This window comes from Diadema antillarum, unplaced genomic scaffold (genome assembly GCF_040938485.1).
Source record: "Diadema antillarum isolate AM-2024a unplaced genomic scaffold, OU_Dant_1.0 seq00002280_RagTag, whole genome shotgun sequence".
Classification (NCBI taxonomy): Eukaryota; Metazoa; Echinodermata; class Echinoidea; order Diadematoida; family Diadematidae; genus Diadema; species Diadema antillarum.
The window spans coordinates 103,475-122,546 of NW_027272904.1; the positions used below are offsets into that span (position 1 = coordinate 103,475).

The following is a 19,072-nucleotide window of genomic DNA, read 5'->3' on the forward strand; positions in this document are numbered from 1 at the left end:
CTGCCCAAAGAAATAATAAACATTAGGCTATGAATGTCAACTAAAACCTCTTTTTTTTTCTTTTTTTTTTCTTTTTTTTTTCTTTTTTTAGACTTGGCTGATTATTTGACATTTGCACTGTCAACTTGCAAGTTGACTGTAGTATACACTCAGACTGCAAAATGGATCTGAATATGCCCATGAATATTGCAATTATTTTTTTCTTTGGTACAACAAATACCAAGTATCACATGAAAACTTCTCAAAAAATGACATTAAAAGAGAATCTGATAAAGGTATCATATAACAAACTATGATACGTACTATTAAGAAAAAAGACATTGAACCTAGAACCTGCACTCCTGCGCTATTTTTCTCCAGAGCAGATTGACCTCATGGGCATCATGTGACCAGAGAAGGCTTACAGCCTCCCAACCTTTGACCTGTGTGCTCAGTAGGTAGTCATTCTGTGGCTGTTGGGAGAATGTGTACAGGCCTAGCACAAGGGACTGTACAAGGCGCCCTGCCACGCAATAGTAGATTACCCCATACTCTTCTTCACTTAGGCACTGCTTGCTTAGAAATCCTGCTAGGAGCAGACCACTACTCTCAAGCGGTTTGCACTCTAGATTGGAGCATTGCATGATGTACATCATTGCTATGGCAACATCATAGACAGTAGATGAGTACATCATGTCATCAAAGTCAAGGATGCCTACGACATCTTTGTCCTTGGCATCTGAACACTGATGGGATGACAATGACTTCTCCTCCTTCACCAAGATGTTATAATCATTGAAGTCTCCATGAATCAATCCTGTACATTGTAACAAGGTCAGAGAAAACAATATTTTTGCAATCTATACATCATCATAGACAGTGAAACTTAACCCTACATGAGCTGGATTATTTTTAAGTCATTATGGCATGGGGGGGGGGGGGGGGGAGGATAACACATACAATTGGCACTGCATGCAAAAAAAAAAAACAAAAAAAAGGAAATATATTTTTGTACTGATAACTGATATATGAGACATAAGGTTTAGATATTCTGTTCTTTATCCCTTGGTGTCTTTCTTTGTTATACATTGTAATATCCAATTTCCTTTTTTTTTTCTTTGCTTTAAATACAGTGGTGCATATATGAGATGTACTCAGTGGAATCAATATTGATATATGGAAACAAGCAGGATATATGCTGAGTATGCTGAATTAAGTGGATCAGTTATTATGCATGATAGTTAAACTAAGGTATTCACTGTGTTTTCAAGTGAAATTTATGAATTAGACTTATCAACAATTCAGTTTTATAATGACCAAATATAATCACTGGCAAAACAATGAATTTTTTAGGTATGAGATCATACAAGAACCTAGGACATAACTTTTGAACCCATGAAATCAGAGGATCAAATTCCTGTGGTTTCATGCTATATCTTTTCATATTGAGTACACATTAGATACCATCATTGCTAGTATTTCTAAAGAGAGGATAAAAAATATATTTTCATTTGAGCCCTTTTCTTTCACTACATATCAATGTCAATGCATTATCATGAAGCACTTCTATATTGCTACATCTACAGCAGATCCTTCTACTGCCATCAAATTTGAGACTAGAATGACTGTTTTTATCTGAAATTGACATATTTTCTTGTATTTATAGTTTATACTGTAGTTTTATCAAATCAAATCAAAATCACATAATCTACCTGGTATCCACACAATTGGCAACAATTTGAAAAGTGACAAGAGAAACATTTGGGGAAAATCATACACTACATGTACCAATTTTTAACCACCTATGAAAGACACCAGGTGAAATTGCATGCATAAATTTTTGCAATTTCACCCATAATCTGGTGCGGAATTAACAAATTTAACTAGTTCCATCTAATCTTTCTCCAAGTTCAGGCAGTCAAAGTTTAGAGCTGCCAGTCTACATGTTGGTACAAGGACAGTGAGAAGATTTTTGGGGCAAAGCTGCTGCATGACTTAACAGGTTAAAGATGACAAGATGCCATACCAGCATTGTCCCTACTGGAATCATCATTACTGCTACTGAAAAACATACATGTACCATCACTATCTCAAAGCTACAGTATCTTAAGTGATCCATTTCAGGTTTCTACGATACCTTTGGGGAGCTTGTCCTCCTGGCTCAAGACCTTCTCCCTGAATGCTTGGACGACCTCTCTCACAAGTTCTTTATGTGTATCATCCTGGATCACATGAACATACTCTTCAATACGAGGCAAGTTCTTCAGACACCAATCATATTCTCCAGCACGTAAGGCAAACTCATTTGGGTCACCATCATATTTCTACAGGCAAAAGGAAAAGGTAGCAATCTCTTCAGAACTTACGACATTTCAGTACAATGTCATTTCCATAGTCTTGTTTCAGTATGCCCTCCCCTCCCAAACTGCAACTCCTCCCCCCCCCCCCAAAAAAAAGCATTAAACAATGCTGTTGATTTAAATGTTTGGACAGAAATAATGAATGCAAATGGGTAGAATTAGATGAACCTGGAAAAAAATATTGGACCATGTGAATGCACATGGTATTTGGTGGGCATCTCAAACTGTTGACTTGATCATAACTTTTAAGAGGCTTAAGTAGTATTATGTATGATTTTTTTTTTTTAAACAGAATAGACCCATGATATCAATTCCAGGTAATTTCATTCTCAGAACCATCAGCTGATGCCATGTACAAATGTATTGCAAAATCTCTCTTTCCATCTTCTGTATGTAAACACACGGGGAAACCCGTAATAAAAAGCTCACTTACAAGGAGGTATACTGCTTAAATAACATACATTGTAGTAAATTTGGCATTCCTGATTTTCCATTAAAGAGTATTTAGCTGATATCATTTAGTGCGTTCACAATGAGGTACAAGTTATAACCTCCCGGTGACCTAGATAAACAGGTTTCCTTGTATAGTCTTTCTCACAATGTTACCTGGGAAGCTTTGTGTATTGGAAAAGCCACTACCTTGGCACACAACCACATCTCATTTCACTTTATGCATGCATCACCTGGTTGAAAATAATCAGAACAAATGACACAGAGAAAGAGATCTCAATCTCTCATGCCCTCCATCCACTGCACAAAACACAATATTATAATCTAATACACTCACAGCCCTTTCTTTCAAGACAATGAATACATAATAATTAAAACAAGAACTATTTATGGTACAGCAATGCTCCAACTACACATTAATTTGTGTTGTGTTGTTGCCCACACATACTGACTACTGTATTTTACCAAGGAGCTTGAAGCACCTTGATTTCACCAACCTGCAAGGTAGAAGAGATCTCGCCAAGTAATTGGCCTGCTTCATAACACATCTTTCCTGTGAGCAATGATGTACTCCCTATGAACTGGCCAGGAAGATAATTCATGAGCCGTGTCAGGAACATGCCTGTTTCTTCCTTACCTGTGTCTAGAACAAGAACAGAAGGCAACTTAATGATACAGAAACAATTAAAGCAAACTTAACCAAAGGCAACAAGTCTGCATCTCTTTTTTTCCTCGTCTGTCATGGAAATGCAAAAAGTTATCTCGACATAAAATAATTGCTGTCAGTGTCTCACTTGAGTTTTCTCCCCCCCCCCCCCCCCCCCATGACATGCCATGTAGAGTGCAATGATATACAGTAAACCTCGCATGAGTCGAAGCTCTCGGGACTGACAAAAATGCGTCGACTTAAGTGAAATTCGACTCTCGCGAGAGTCGATTTTTTTTCGACTCACAGTTATGAATATGTACATGTATTATAGTACATTTGCATGCATGTGTGTGTGTGTGCGTGCGTGTGTGTGTTTGCATTCAAATTTGTCTGTTCTTGAAGATAATGTTCTTATTTTGTTCTAAATTGAACATGGAATTTGTATCAATACTAGTAGTTAAACGTAGTTCTGAGAATGTCTGCGCTAATGTGGCAATGTGCATGTGCTATGTCTATGGTGCAACATAGGTAGCCATCTCTGTCAACCTACCCTGAGACAAACACTCTCCCAGGCCCATCCCACCTCCATTGAACAAAAGTATACAGCCAGCCGGGCACGCACAAACAAGCTCCGCCCACTTGGCCTGTCACTAAAATATTAAAGCAGCGATTGGTTGACCAAGGAGTTCTGGCTTGACATGGATAAAGTATGGATGTGCTGTGTGTATGGATAAAGTATATGGATCGATGTGCTGTGTGTATACATGTATACATGTGTATGTATTCGACATGCGTGCAGAGCGGTACGGTGAGTGTGCATGCTTTCCTGCAGTAGGCCAGGGACGGGGTTCTGCGACATGCCGATTTTTTTGTTCTCCTCTAAATGTAATGAGAATGCCAGACAAATCTTCTTCGGCTCAAGTGATGTAAACTACGTGTATTTCGTACAAAAGGGACTGAATGTTTTACTTCGACACAGCCGAAATTCGACTCTCGTACTTCGGCTTATCTAAATATTTCCTAGAGAAAATACATAGGGAAAAATCGGGACTTTTTATTTTGCTTCGAGTTAAGTGATTTTCGACTCACTCGACGTCGACTTATCCGAGGTTTACTGTACTAGCAAGCTTGAAGTGAAAGGATGAGCCAAGAGGCTGTGCAATAGATGTATAGAATACAGAATTGACATTCTGTTCAACACTGCTTTGAAAGCAGAATCTGTCCAAATTCAATCACAAGACAGCTGAATCTCTCAAGAGTATATCTATATTGGCCACTTTCTCTGGCTTATCTTGATACAATATGTACAAAGAAATTCACAAACACATTTGCCCACTCCCTTTATTGGCAAAAACAGGAAAATTATCACGGACTCAGCACAAACCTCTAGGCTTTTGCTCAGATTACCTTTGTGCTTGAAGGACAGCTCTTCCAGTGTTATATGTTTCCCTTCGACGTTTGTAAGTGGAAAGGAGCAAGGTATACCTGCTTCCCTCAAAGTCAGCAGGACCTCATTGATTTGTTTGTGCAATATGAACAGTTTGGAATCTTCTGAGTTCGTAAGTTTCAAAACAAACTTCTCTCGTGGCTGATGATGATGATTGAGGGCATCATTGTTCTGTGGGCACCGGGCTTCAATGAGGAGGTTCTGGTTGTCATAGCTAATGAACTCCTGTAGGCACACAACATCCTCCAGGCCATAGAGCTTCTGAGTTAGATGAACTCCTTGCTCAAAGGATAGGTTTGGTCTTACAGCCATGATGTTTGATTGAGATGGAAGGGTAACTTTCAGTCTTCAGATCTTGAAAGTAAGTGACTGCACTGGGAACAGGGGAAAATATCAAACTTATGTAGTAAAATAACCATAATCCCTCAAGTTCCAGGAAATAATTTCCTCTCTCATGGTGGGGAAAATGAGTGTTGGAGAGCAATTCATACTCATCAACAGTAGTTTACTACACAGCTGTTGTCTACCAACATTTCCTGTACAGCTGTACTTCAAAATTCTATCTAAAAGAATTTGTTTGTAACATTCTTGATCTGCACACTACAATCACAGGTCTGACACCTACAAAGGTTTTTCGCCTGTGCAAGTCAAAAAGATATAGTGATGCAGAGTAACAATCATCTATTACTTATTAAAGTAAAGTGACATCTATAAATTGAGCACTATAAATTTGTAATTTCTGTTGATTCATGTTGACAATCACAGAAAACATTTGAAGAACAGCGTAGATCTGTTCTGGCTAAACACTGGCACTGTACAAGTAAGAGATCACTCTGTATGTCACTTGGCTGAAGAACCCTTTGCATATTTGTGTATGTGCCTTCAATAACCTATCTCACATTGACCCACATTTGCCTGTTATTCACACCATGGACCTAGGTCCATGTTCACACCAAGGAAAAGAAAAGTCTTTTTTTTTCCTCCTGTAATTCTATGCAGTCAATCATGCTGAAGTCCACCTCACATGAGTCAAATAATTGCATATAGTCTAAGGTCTTTTCAAGTCCTCTTCTCTTAACATTCTATAGATTTTAATCCCTCATATGTCAAGTTTTCTCTAAGGCAAAGTTATTTTCTCAGTCAAAATAATTGATTTGACTCACGCAAAGTTGACTGTACCTCAAAACAACAAGAGTAATAAAGTCAAATTTGTCATCCCAGATTCAAGAAATAATATTTTGGCCTCTCTGCTCGGGCTCGCCCCCACTTTTTTCCCCCCCGGAAGTGCTGTAAGTGGCACTATAAAGAAATAAATAGGAACGTTGAAACGTGTTATTCGAGCGTGGTAAGGCTTTTTTTCTGTTTTGTTTTGTTTTGTTTTTTTGCTGTTTGTCAGCACAAGAAAACCGGAAGTATGTGGCACCCTAACTGCGGTAAGCACTATTTGGGCACCCGTCCCGCTTCATCATGAATATTCATCTGGCAGTAAGATACTGTACTAGTAAATGGCAGAACGCTGGATACGTGCAAAACGTATGGCCGGGAAATGTAAAAATCTCGAAAAATTGCATCAACGGGGAATGTTAAAACGTCTCGTGGGGAGATGGAAAAATGTTTAGTTTTGCCGAGAAATGTAAAAACGCTGCCGGGAAATGAAAAAAATATGTATTTCAACGGTATTACGGATACATGTAGATGATGAATATTCATGATGAAGCGGGACGGGTGCCCAGATAGTGCTTACCCCTAACTGCGACCAGCAGCCCCAACGTACAACGTACAGTGTTTATAGTGGCACCCTAAACAAAGTGCTGAAGACCTTTATTATTAATATTATCTTATTCTTTTTTATCTTTTTTTTTTTTTTTTTGCTTGTCAGCTGAAGAAACCTGGAACTTGGTGGCACCACAGAAGCGCTGAAGACCTTTAATTGTATTTTTTTTTTATTGGGGGGGGGGGGGGGGGGGTTGGGTGTTTTTTTGCTTGTGATCAGCTGATGAAACCCGGAAGTTGCACCAGAAGTCTGATTAAGTGGCCTCCCCCCCCCCCCCCCCCCCCCCCCCCCCCCAATTTTGAAAATGTGGCGCTGGCCATGATTACGTAAGATCGACAATTGAACTGATACTGCTACTGGTACTCTTTCAACGTACTTTGATGTTTCCTACGTAATTAACTCAGGATCATGACACGATGCCACTTATAGGATGGAATACTGACAGTATAGCTAACAGAGCATACATGGACATTTCACTCTAACGGTCAATAGATGTTGGAGACAGAGAAAACCTTACCTTGTAAATGTACTGCTGTTTGCAGGATCTAGGACGCCGACCTCTCGTAGCCTGTCAATATCCGCTGCGCTGGTGGGAAAGCGAATTTGGTGGATACCTGGTCGGACGCTGTCGCACGCCAAATTTACGTATGTACTGTAGTTCTACCAATACAATACAGAAGTAGAATTCTAACGGTATACAATAGAGTAGTTCAGACGGCCCTTGGCCTGACGAGACAACAGTTTGTGTTCGCTCGGCTCAAATAAAATTCCATTCTTAATCCGTACGTGCCCGCGCAAAGATAACGTCTATAAACAACTTAGGCCCTACTTACAGCACAGTACATGTATAGCCAAGTGTAAGGAGGTACAACTTGCTATATACTTTAGTAGATCTAGCTAAGATAAACAAGAGCGTAACCGTAATGCGTAAGGCCAATACTCTATTGTTTTGAGAGTGCGTGCGTGGCGGTCAATCGAAGGGCAATGACAGAGCCTTCTCTATTGGCTGGCAGGGGCAAGAATGAGACACACCCACTGGTACCTTGAGATGCGACGACCACCAAGGGTCTCTTTCTTGCCTCGAATCAAGGCTGCACGCCTGTATTCATTCATTCATTCATTCATTCATTCATTCATTCATTCATTCATTCATTCATTCATTCATTCATTCATTCATTCATTCATTCATTCATTCATTCATTCATTCATTCATTCATTTATTCATTCCTTCTTTAGCCTATTGGTCTATGTTAGACATAGAAATTTGGCTTCCATTGACATTACATTGTACCAAAATAATCATGACAATACAAACACATTTTGCATCACAATTACAGTACACTATTACGTCTATAAGATAGGCACAATGAAACACCCTATACAAATCTATTACCGGCACACAATTATACATATAGGCCTACAATATATCAGCTCTTTAACCCTATATATAACTAAAACTACTTCAACGCTTCCCAGACCCCAAATTTTAAATTTACACAATGATGATATGATACTACAAACAAAACTTGTGTCAAAAAATTCAAAATAACACACGAACACACAAACACACACACACACACACACACACAAATGACTGACATGGATCTCAGTTAACAATTGTCATAACAACCAGCAATATCAAACATAAATAACTAAATACCCCCCCCCCCTTCCCTATAAAGTTAAATAAGTACATCAAATCACTTCCAACATAATATCCAATAATACTGTTTCAACATTTATACTTACAATATTTACCCAAAACCCTTGGCTCCATAATCTACACTAGAGAGAGAGAGAGGGAGGGAGAGAGAGAGAGACAGAGAGGGGAGGGGGGGGGGGGGGAGAGACAGACAGACAGAGAGGGGGAGAGAGGAATGTGAAATTTGTCCCTGATCCATAATCCTGTTCCCTGGAGCACGTATGTGCAGATGAGACAAAAACTCCACCCTTTATACAATTAAAAAATATCAAAATATGAGTTAAAAAGAAAAACTGTCAACATACCGGTATAAACAGTTCAATCAGAACAATACAATGTCAGGCACTGCCAAGCATACAAAATGTGAGCAGCAGCTATAATAGAACTGTTTCAAAATGTTAGCTATTTACAAACAAAAACTACCAACATACCGGTAAACATGTCAATCAGGGGGGCGTTTCATCAACGAGTTCGTCGGAGATTTCACCGACAAATTTGCTATCAGCCAATCAGACGCAAGGATTTACACTGACAACTGTTAAAAGCTAATGAAATCCTTGGTCTGATTGGCTGATAGCAAATTTGTCGGTGAAATCTCCGACGAACTCGTTGATGAAACGCCCCCCTAGGACAATAATGTCAGGCACTGCCAAGTATACAAAATGTAAACAGCAGATATAATCAAACTGTTTTTTTTTTTAACAAATCATCCACAGCCAGGTCTCACTGACAATATCTCTTTACACTTCAGGCCCTACTGCGAAACTCCCAAATAACAGAATACTTTATAACGCAACTGACCAAAAATCATATACATAAAAAATCAATATGATCATTGAAAGATCCGTTTAACTGATGCATTAAACATATTTATTGAGTTTGGGATAAAAGATTGCATAAAGCGTGCTCGACGAGTTTGGAGTGGACACAACCTTATATTGAGTATAGATGGGAGGTGTCTGTCATTATTTTTTGCAGTTTGGATAGTAAACGTTTGGCATACAATGATTGCGTATTGCGATTGGAGCTCTGAGCCTATCACCCTCGATCTGTGCGTGGACTTACAACGAATGTGCCACTTTCCGTGTTCGATCAATAGTAATTATTTTGCCCCTGAGTTGTTCATTTGTCAGATTGCCGAAAATACAAATGATGCTAAAGGTGCAAGGCCACACTTATTTCAATGACAGATCGCAACTTGCAACTTCTTAAGTTTCCGGAGAAAAAACATCCCCTGATTTGATCTCTTTTGAATAGACAAACAATTTTGTCTCCAGCAGAGTTTGTCGTCAACAACTGTTCCTAAGTACTACTCGTGAACTTGTTCAGTGACATTCCCATGAATCCATAGAGGTTCGTGTCGTGCACTGTCTTTCCTGAAATCGATGATCTTTTCTTTGGTCTTCTTTGTATTTAGGGAGAGGTGATGATCATCATACCAACTGATGAAATCATTATGGGCTACGTGGTCATCGGGTTCATTGAATAACAAGACAGTATCCCGTTATCACGGTATCATCAGCATATTTTAAAATACTGCATTATGGTTTTGTGGCCGTACATTTACTGGTGTATACAGTGAGAACAGAAAATGCAAGCAATGAGTTTTGACATTATGTGGTCGACGCACTCACGGATCGAGAGGGAGGCGCATCCCTCTCTGGTGCCCCCTTCTATTTAAAAAAAAACACAAATAAAAAAGTGGGAGGTTGCATCAGCCTGTAATTTTGAAAAATCGCCTCCCCTTTACTGAATTCCTTGATCTGCCCCTGTAAGGCAAGCAATGAGTTTTGACATTTGTGGTTGACGCATTCGCGGATCGAGAGGGGGCGCATCCCCCTCTGGTGCCCCCCCCCCCTCTCTCTCTCTCTCTCTCTCTCTCTCTTTCTTTTTCTTTTGTGTGGTGAAAAACAGCAGAAACAAAAAGAAAAAAATTGGGGGGGGGGGTGCAGCAGCTCTAATTTTGTAAAGGCGCCCTCCCCTCTATGGAATTCCTGGATCCGCCCCTGTAAGGCAAACAATGAGTTTTGACATTTGTGGTCGACGCAATCGCGGATGGGGGGGGGGGGGGGGGGGGGGGGGGACGCATCCCCTCTAGTGCACCCTCTCTCTTTTTTTGTGTGTGTGTGTGTGTTAAAACAACAGAAATTAAAAGAAAAAATTGGGTAGGGTTGCGGCATCTTTGATTTTGTAAAAGCGCCTCCACTTTACGGAATTTCTGGATCCGCCCCTGTAATGCAAGCAATGAGTTTTGACATTTGTGGTTGACGCAATCGCGGATCGAGAGGGGCGCGCATCCCTCTGTAGCCCCCTCTCTTATTTGTTGTTGTTGTTGTTGTTGTTGTTGTTGTTTTGTTTAAACAACAGAAATAAAATGAAAAAAAAATGGGGAGTGCTGTAGCTTTAATTTTGTAAAGGCGCCTCCCCTTTACGGAATTCCTGGATCCGCCCCTGTAATGCAAGCAATGAGTTTTGACATTTAAGTTGTTGACGCAATCATGGATCGAGAGGGGGTGCATCCCTCTCTGGTGCCCCCCCCCCCTTCCATTTTTTGTTTTTAAAATGGAAATAAGGGGAGGGGGTTGCGCTAGCCTTTGATTTTGTAAAGAGCCTTCCCTTTACGGAATTCCTGGATCCGCCTCTGTGACGCGTTATGACATTTGCAGTAAATTTTGAAATTTTGAAATTTGTCGTCGACGTGTTATGACATTTGCGGTTAATCCGATTTTGACATTTGTGGTTGACGCAATCGCGGATCGAGAGGGGGCGCATCACCCTCCGGTGCCCCCTCTCTCTATTTCTTTTTTTTTTTTTACAACAGAAATAAAAAGAAGAAAACGGGGGGGGGGGTCACGCCAACCTTTGATTTTGTAAAGGCGCCTGCATGGATCCGCCCCTGTGACGCGTTATGACATTTGCAGTAAATTTGGAAATAACTGACATTTGTGGTCGACGTCTTATGACATTAATGGTTAATCCGATTTTGACATTTGTCGTCGACGTGCTATTACATACATGTAGTAAAAATTGAAATTTTGACATTTGTCGTCGACGTGTAATGACATTTGTGGTTAATCCGATTTTGACATTATGTTGTCGTCGACGTGTTATGACATTTGCAGTAAAAATGGAAATTTTGACATTTGTCGTCGACGTGTTATGACATTAGTGGTCATTACGACATTTGTCGTCGACATGTTGTAACATTAGTTGTCGTAATGACATTTGTCGTCAACGTGTTATGACATTAGTGATTGTTATGACATTTTGTCGTCGACGTGTTATGACATTAGTGGTTGTTATGACATTAGTGGTCGATTTTGACATGAGTGGGCTCTACAGTCCCCCCCCCCCCCCCCCATCCCCCACAGAAATATTACACTTTTTCCCATCTTTAACAGAAACATAATTATGACAGACCATGACCCCGTTTACAGTGCGGGCCCGGCCTCAATTGCGCGACCGAGCCCCGCAATTTTGTCCGTTTTCACTGCTGGGCTCGGCCGCGCTTTTAATTCAAACATTTCAATATTTTGTCGCAGTGGCGCTCTACTTGTAAACAAACGCAATTCATGTCTGGTTTTCAGACCCTTTGCCAAATGAATTCCGTGGCGACGAAGTCGCCGTTCGGGCAAAGGCCTTTGCCGAAGGAAAAAATCCTTTGCAGGACAAAACCACCTTAAACTATACTACTTTTCGACGTTTAGTGGGTTAATATCCTGAACAGCGAAATAGTACAGGCAGAGGGTTTGGAAGCCAGACTGAAATTGGCCGCGCATTTGGCCCATGTATTACGTTTACACTGAGAAAAGGCCGGGCTCGGCCGCGGCCGAGACCACCTCCAGAGCGAGGCCAAATGCGAGGCCAATTTTGGCCTCGCATTTGGCCTTTTGCGCGCTTACACTGAAGCGGGGCTGGGCACGGCCGCGGCCGAGCCTCACACTGGAAACGGAGTCTTATATTACAGAGAAAAGAATTAGAATATTTGAAAATATAATGATTATGTATCAACATTGCCGTGAATCATATTATCATAACTTTAAAGAGTTATTTGCCTATACGTATATAAACCAACAGCACGGGCCTGGGTGATATAGGCTCAACCGAAACCCCCGAAAAGGAACTGTGTGTAGGCCAATTGCATTTCTTATTTTGGCATGAATCATGTTTTGTAAACTAGGCCTATTATTCTTTCTTGAAAATGAAATGATTAAATAGAGATATATAAATGAAAAGCGAGGCACATTTGACAATATGTGACCTTTATAAGTATGCAATCAATACAGAAAGTAAAATCATTGTATGTGTTTTGAAAAATTGGAAATGCCACTGGATATAATATGTTAAAGAAACAACGCTTGTAGGGTGTATTCCCCCGAATGTAACAGATAGGCCCTACACACATTGCGAAGTAGATTTTCTATTACATAAACGCGGAACATAAATCACACGATCTTGATAAAAATAATAGAAACCTACATTACCCTTCACACACATTGCACCCCGAACGAATCCTAACACTTATAGTCGCTGTTCATACAAAAAAGAAGAAGAAGGAATTACGAATGTGCAATAGGGTAAGAGAGAGAGGGAGAGAGAGAGAGGTTTTCTGAGTTTTTCAGCTTTACATATGAAGCTGGTCATTGTCATTAGAGTAAAGTAATCATTATTATGTAGCTACAGGCAAACAACAACAATTATTCTATATGAAATGATTCACGGTAACGTCAGCTTTGCAACATCAATTTCTTTCTTTCTCAATTCCTCTTGGTTCCTTCCCCCATAGAGATATGACAGTAATCTAATAAATTTCTGTCCGTTTGGACATCGATCTCTATCAATTATGTCACACAGGATCACCATGCATCAATGCAGGAAATTCCAATAATGGGGCCTATTCGAACTAATTCTTTTCATTCCTTATCCATCAGTTATAATAATGCAATTCATAATTAGAATTTTCTATGTTGTATCCACATGACACTCCGAGGATCTTGCATGCACGTCAGTGATCTCTCATTGGATAACACATAAATTCTTTTTTAATGTTTTGTCGTTGACAATACTGTCATTCCATTGTCACTGAAGCAACTGAGTGTAAAATAGTGGATTCAGTGAATGTAGAAATATCTGTATCGCATATTAGTGATTTTTGAGGAAACTCAAACAATATATAGGCCTAAAGGAAATTCCACAAATTTCTGGTTTTTTTTTTTTAAATTAAAAGTACCTATTCCTCCGATTTGTGTTACATCCTGACCAAGCAGAACAGTCAAAATTTAATCACAATCAGATAAAACAAGATATAGGGAAACTATGAAATTGTAAAGTTTCTGTGTTTTTCCCATGAAAATAGTCCTTAAATGAACAGTCAATCATAGTTATGAATATGAATTGATGACTCTGGTCATCCCCTCACAACTTTTCATGATGTTGTACATAAAATCTTGAAATTGTAATTTTTGTTTTGTTTTGTTTTGTTTAAACGCGAGCAAGCCATGGTGTCAAATTCGATAACGGATCATTGTTTTGAAGTTATTCAACCATGAATGACAAAATATTTTACACTTTTGAGGAAAACAAAATAGATTTAGGGTTTTATTTATAGGCATAAACTTTTACATAATAATGATAATGATATCAACAGTATACTTACTGTTCGAGACCTGATTTGCAAAAAGAAGCAAATCTTTAACTTCCTTACTTTTAATCCGATTTTGATCAAATTTTCACTGTTATGCTTGTAATATCCTCTCGTTTCATACTGACTTGTATATCTGGCCTGGAATTCCCATTTATGAGGAATATTGCCCTCGTAGCAAGTCAAGTGCCCTTATATAAAGCTATAGACAAATGAAAGTCATTGATGTATCTTCATTATAATCGGCGTTGTGCTTGTGACATCACTAATTGCTGTAGTCCTCTTTTCCTCACGATTATACGGCACATGGATTTAGCTAAACCACAAGAATACATGACTTCTGAACGGATTGTCAATTTTTGTGACTGCACGGTCCTCACCTCACCATCAACCTTATCTCCGAACTCGTTGTCGGTTATTGTCTCAGACATCGCACACCTTCATCGTCTCCGACTGCATAGTTACCTGTGCCGCGTCAGACGACTGATATGTATACGCACAGGAGAATAACGCCCAAAAATACATGTACATGCATCACCCTATATACAATTTTTTTTTTAGTCCTAGTCTATACTCGGTATTCGGGGAGGGTGTATCGCCTCTCACACAAGGGAGTGCATTTGCATAATTGATATTCAACGATTTGGTTCACACTTTTGGTGGAATCGTCGCCGAAGTATTCTATCAAGAAAGCAAGAAAAATTGATATGCAGTGCAATGTGCGTGAGTATTGTAGAATAAACTATAGCCATATTTGTATTAAGCTGTTTTCCGCATGTGCGTCTTCGCGTTTGCATACTAGATGAGTGTCATGTGTATTCTCTCATTGGGATAACAGGATGCAAGAAATGTAATTAGCAGACACAATAAAATAAACTCCCAAACCCAAATAGATTATTGAATTGTTGCGTGACTTTCTCTTTTCCTGGTCAAATCATTTGAAAATAGGCGAGGTATTGACAATTTCTGACTATTTTTTTTTTTTTTTTTGGGGGGGGGGGAGGGGGGCTTCCCTATACACCCGATGCGTATACGGCGACATATACAATAGTCATGTACAAAGCACTCATTCGAAAAAGACTGGTCTGTATACTTCCCACACTATGCCGAGATTTTAAGAATGAAATGAAATGAAATGAAATCAAATTAAATTAAATTAAATCAAAGTAAATTAAATTTATTTACCAAGCAAACATTGTTAATAATATAGTCAAAACAGTCAATAGTATACACCTTTGGTTAAAAAAAAAACGGGCAAAGCGTGTATAATAGGCTAGTCGAGGCCAGTCCTCTAAACAATCTGATTATAATAATATGACGTACTTGCAATATTTAAAGCGGGGTTCCCACTATCGTGCGATCCATTGCGAACGCCACTATTGGACATTCGTAACTGATCGTGGAACATTTGTTGAACTCGTCTGAAATTTCACGTTTGGATACGAGGTTATGCGAGTCAATACGTGTTGGTACGCTTGGATGCGATATGGTCACGATTGGTCTATTTCAAGCGATACGATCTGTCACGATCTGGCCTGCCGTTCAAATACGATCCGACAGGATTGTCCTGATTGAGTTCACGATTGGTACCGATCTAACATGACCATTACGATCAGGATCCCCGATCTGGTACGTGCAGCAACGTACTGATACGTTCCAATACGAATACCGCGAACCAATACGGGCTGCTGAGATAAGATACGATATCTTTTACGATCGGGATCAGAAGCGACCCCCATTTAAGGCGCGATTGGACCCGAATGGGAATATTATAGTCCGGCTGACGACGGATTTCATTGTTTCCCTGAAATTATGCTGAGTGATTAGGCCTATTAATTTTATCCACAACCATTGATGATGGCAAGGCTTGACAGGTTGACGATGATGACAACGTAACCTTTGCAGTATTGCTAATGACGATTATGTTATCAGAGAGAAAGCAGCACCCAGGCCAGCCATAACCTCAGATATTCCCTCGTCTAATATTAAACGTAAAGAAATAAATAGATTATTAAATCGACATGCTTACCCTCACCCTCACAAAACAAAAATGAAATAACGAACCCAAAGAGCAGAAAATTGCCCCATCTTCTCCAGAAAAAAAAAAAAGATCAAGACAAATATTTTCACCTTTCTTTAAAATACGTGAAGAAATTATGATGAAATTGAAGCTAAAAACAGGATGGGGTCTCTGTGAATACTAAAATGATATCTGTTATACTGTATACGCTCAATATAAGAAAGTTGGCCGAACTGATAGCATTGCTTGTGTGTTTGATTTCATATTCGCATAGTATGTATCATATGCATTTTTATTTCAAAATGTCATTATCTCATGGGGTATTGAAAGTTTGGTTAGTTTGGCTTGATTTGTTGTTCTATTTAACATTGTTTAACAAAACCGACATACACATGCAGTTACTTTGTGGGGTATGTGGAACATTCTGCTTCTGGTGGATGTTTCAGTGGTGCTGTAATTCTATTGTGCCACCCCTCCCCAATTCAACCTCGCGGAATACAAAATATTCACGATTTGCGAGTAAAATAGGGACAAATGTGCAAAATAAGCAGAAGGAAACTGAAAAAGTCGATCCCGATCAACACGATTAAGAAGCACGATATAGATAAGATTTGCTGCGTTTTGATACGATCCAAGACAATCTGATGCGATGATCACGATAAAAAATTAATCGTGTTAATCGTAGAAAATTTTTGAACCGTCCAAAATTTTTCTACGATTAACGCGATTGCCACGATTGACCTCAAGATCTTATACAATCTAATACGATCTGATAAGATCACCACGATTGCTTCATGATTAAGACCACGATTTCAATCGTGGCACCAATCGTGATAGTGGGAACCCCGCTTTACAGAAGCAATGTTATAATCATGTAGATATTTACAGGTTTTCATGGGGGATCATGATATTATTCGATAAGAGATACGTTAGTAATGAATTCCTAAAAGAGTTACGGGTATTCATATTTTTCAGGTCCTGTGGAAATCCTCTCCAAATCATACTGCCCGCATATGACATGGAGTGTTTACCAGTTTCAGATCTGATTTCTGCTGGTTTATAATTCATTTTTTCAAACCTTGTTGTATCATAATCATGCTCAATTTTAAGACAATAATCGGAAACATTGAATGAAGTGATGAAATAAAAAAAAAGATAGCAATTGAAACAGTATTAAAGAATGTGTCAATCTGAATATTTTTTATATATAAAAAATATAAAAAATATATATATATAAAATATATTCTTTTTCCCCAATATACATAAGTAATTCTGTTCAAAAATACAATCCGACACACGAAGGCTACGTTCATCATCAGATGCATTCTTACTCCAAACACCCAGAGAAAAACATGGGTATGGTCATCGTGCTTTTTCCGTTATGGGACCAAAATTGTGGAATCAGTTACCTCTTCAGTTAAGGGAACTGTCATCTACAGAGTCATTCAAATCCAAACTTATAACTTATCTGTTCCTTTCATACTGAGGACTGTAATTGCTGTATGTCATTAATATTGGATCAATATTGTATTTTTAATTGGTATATGTTGTATTCTTTATTTGGTATATATTTGTTTTTGTTTACCATTTTCTTATTTGTTGAAATGTTTGAATATGTATATGCATGTAAATATATGATATCTTTTCATTTTTTTAAGCGCCATGAGCACTGAAAAGTGGACCTGTGCGCTATACAAGTAGCCACTATTATTATTATTATTATTATTATTATTATTATTATTAATCACAGAATTGAACTGTGAGAATGTGTGTTATGATGTAGAGGGGTTAAACTTTCTTCCACGCAGAACATTGATTTTAAAGTGGTTGGTTTGAACGGTTAGCTTATATCAATTTTAATCTTATGTATAAGAATAAGATTCATTATCATGCATTTATGATTATGTTATAATTCCTAGCTTATATTCTTATTATGGACACACATAATAGAACAGCTTCCAATCTCCTGGCGTATTGATACGTGTATCATTCACCCTAATTTGCCTCTCTCTTCGCGTAGATGTTCTGGCACGTCTTGCATAAAAGCGTACATAGTGTTTGTGTGTGAGTGTGTGTGTCTGTGTATGAGTGTATCATTCCTAGAGAAAGAGAGGGAGGGGAGAGAGAGAGAGAGAGAGAGAGAGAGAGAGAGAGAGAGGGAGGGAGAGAGAAATAGACATTCTAATGCACCTCTGAAAGGATATTCAACAGTAAGACAGAAAGATATAATTATAGGACTGGGGAGACACTACTATATAATGCATTGAAAATTTCGTTAATTTCATTGATTATCTTCATTATTATTCAGCTCACAATGTCAGAATAGAACTTACATGATTATGTGTTTATGCGAGGCATAAAAACAACAAGAAATAGAAGGTGGAGAAGGAGGAGGAGGAGGTGATGAAGAAGAAAAATATAACTTTCTCTCTGCATGGAGTAAAACTTTGTGTATGTTCGAACTGTAATAGGGTAAACTGGACAGACTTTTTTTTTTATCAAAGTGTTGTCTGCTCAGTGCTATTCCCCTGTGAACACAATAGGTTTCCACTTCTGACTCTAAGGTTTCTTGTGATGGTTGGAATACGGTCCCCCTTTACATGTACGCCTATTCCCATAATCTCAGGTAAATTTCCTTTAGATGCAAATGCAATCTGACATATAAATTTGATATAAATCGGTTGCCTCATCACAGGTTGACTATACCTTCAACTACTTGCACACATTTTCATGGCAGCTTGCAACAGCTCTCATCTTCTCGCATGCGACTATTCTCATAATAATTAGAATCTATCATGTGATCTGCTAGCAGCGAATCATAAAATGCAACAAGCACAAATAAGACACATTAAAACAACAAAAGAACATAGTGTTTATGTGTGAATGTGCGTTATGCACGTGCGTGGTTGGGAAACAAACAATAAAAGGTACGCATATCAATCATACTAACAAACCTCCGGTATTACAAACCTTCAGAATAACAAACTCGCTTCCATTTTCAGAGAGACGCACGAACCATCGAAATAACGAACCTTATTACGGATTCACGA

At 38.9% G+C, this 19,072-nt stretch overlaps 1 protein-coding gene across 1 annotated transcript; it reads right to left on the minus strand.

Annotated features, from left to right (window-relative positions):
• Nucleotides 1–326: 326 nt before the first annotated feature.
• On the minus strand, nt 327–5,212 carry LOC139714462 (hydroxylysine kinase-like). Its single transcript, XM_071626172.1, has 4 exons — nt 4,846–5,212; nt 3,287–3,432; nt 2,117–2,303; nt 327–796 (listed from the first exon to the last, which is right to left on the minus strand). Exons 1-4 carry the CDS (start codon nt 5,195–5,197, stop codon nt 327–329), a joined length of 1,155 nt encoding a protein of 384 aa, XP_071482273.1. The 5' UTR covers nt 5,198–5,212.
• Between the last annotated feature and the right edge of the window lie 13,860 nt (nt 5,213–19,072).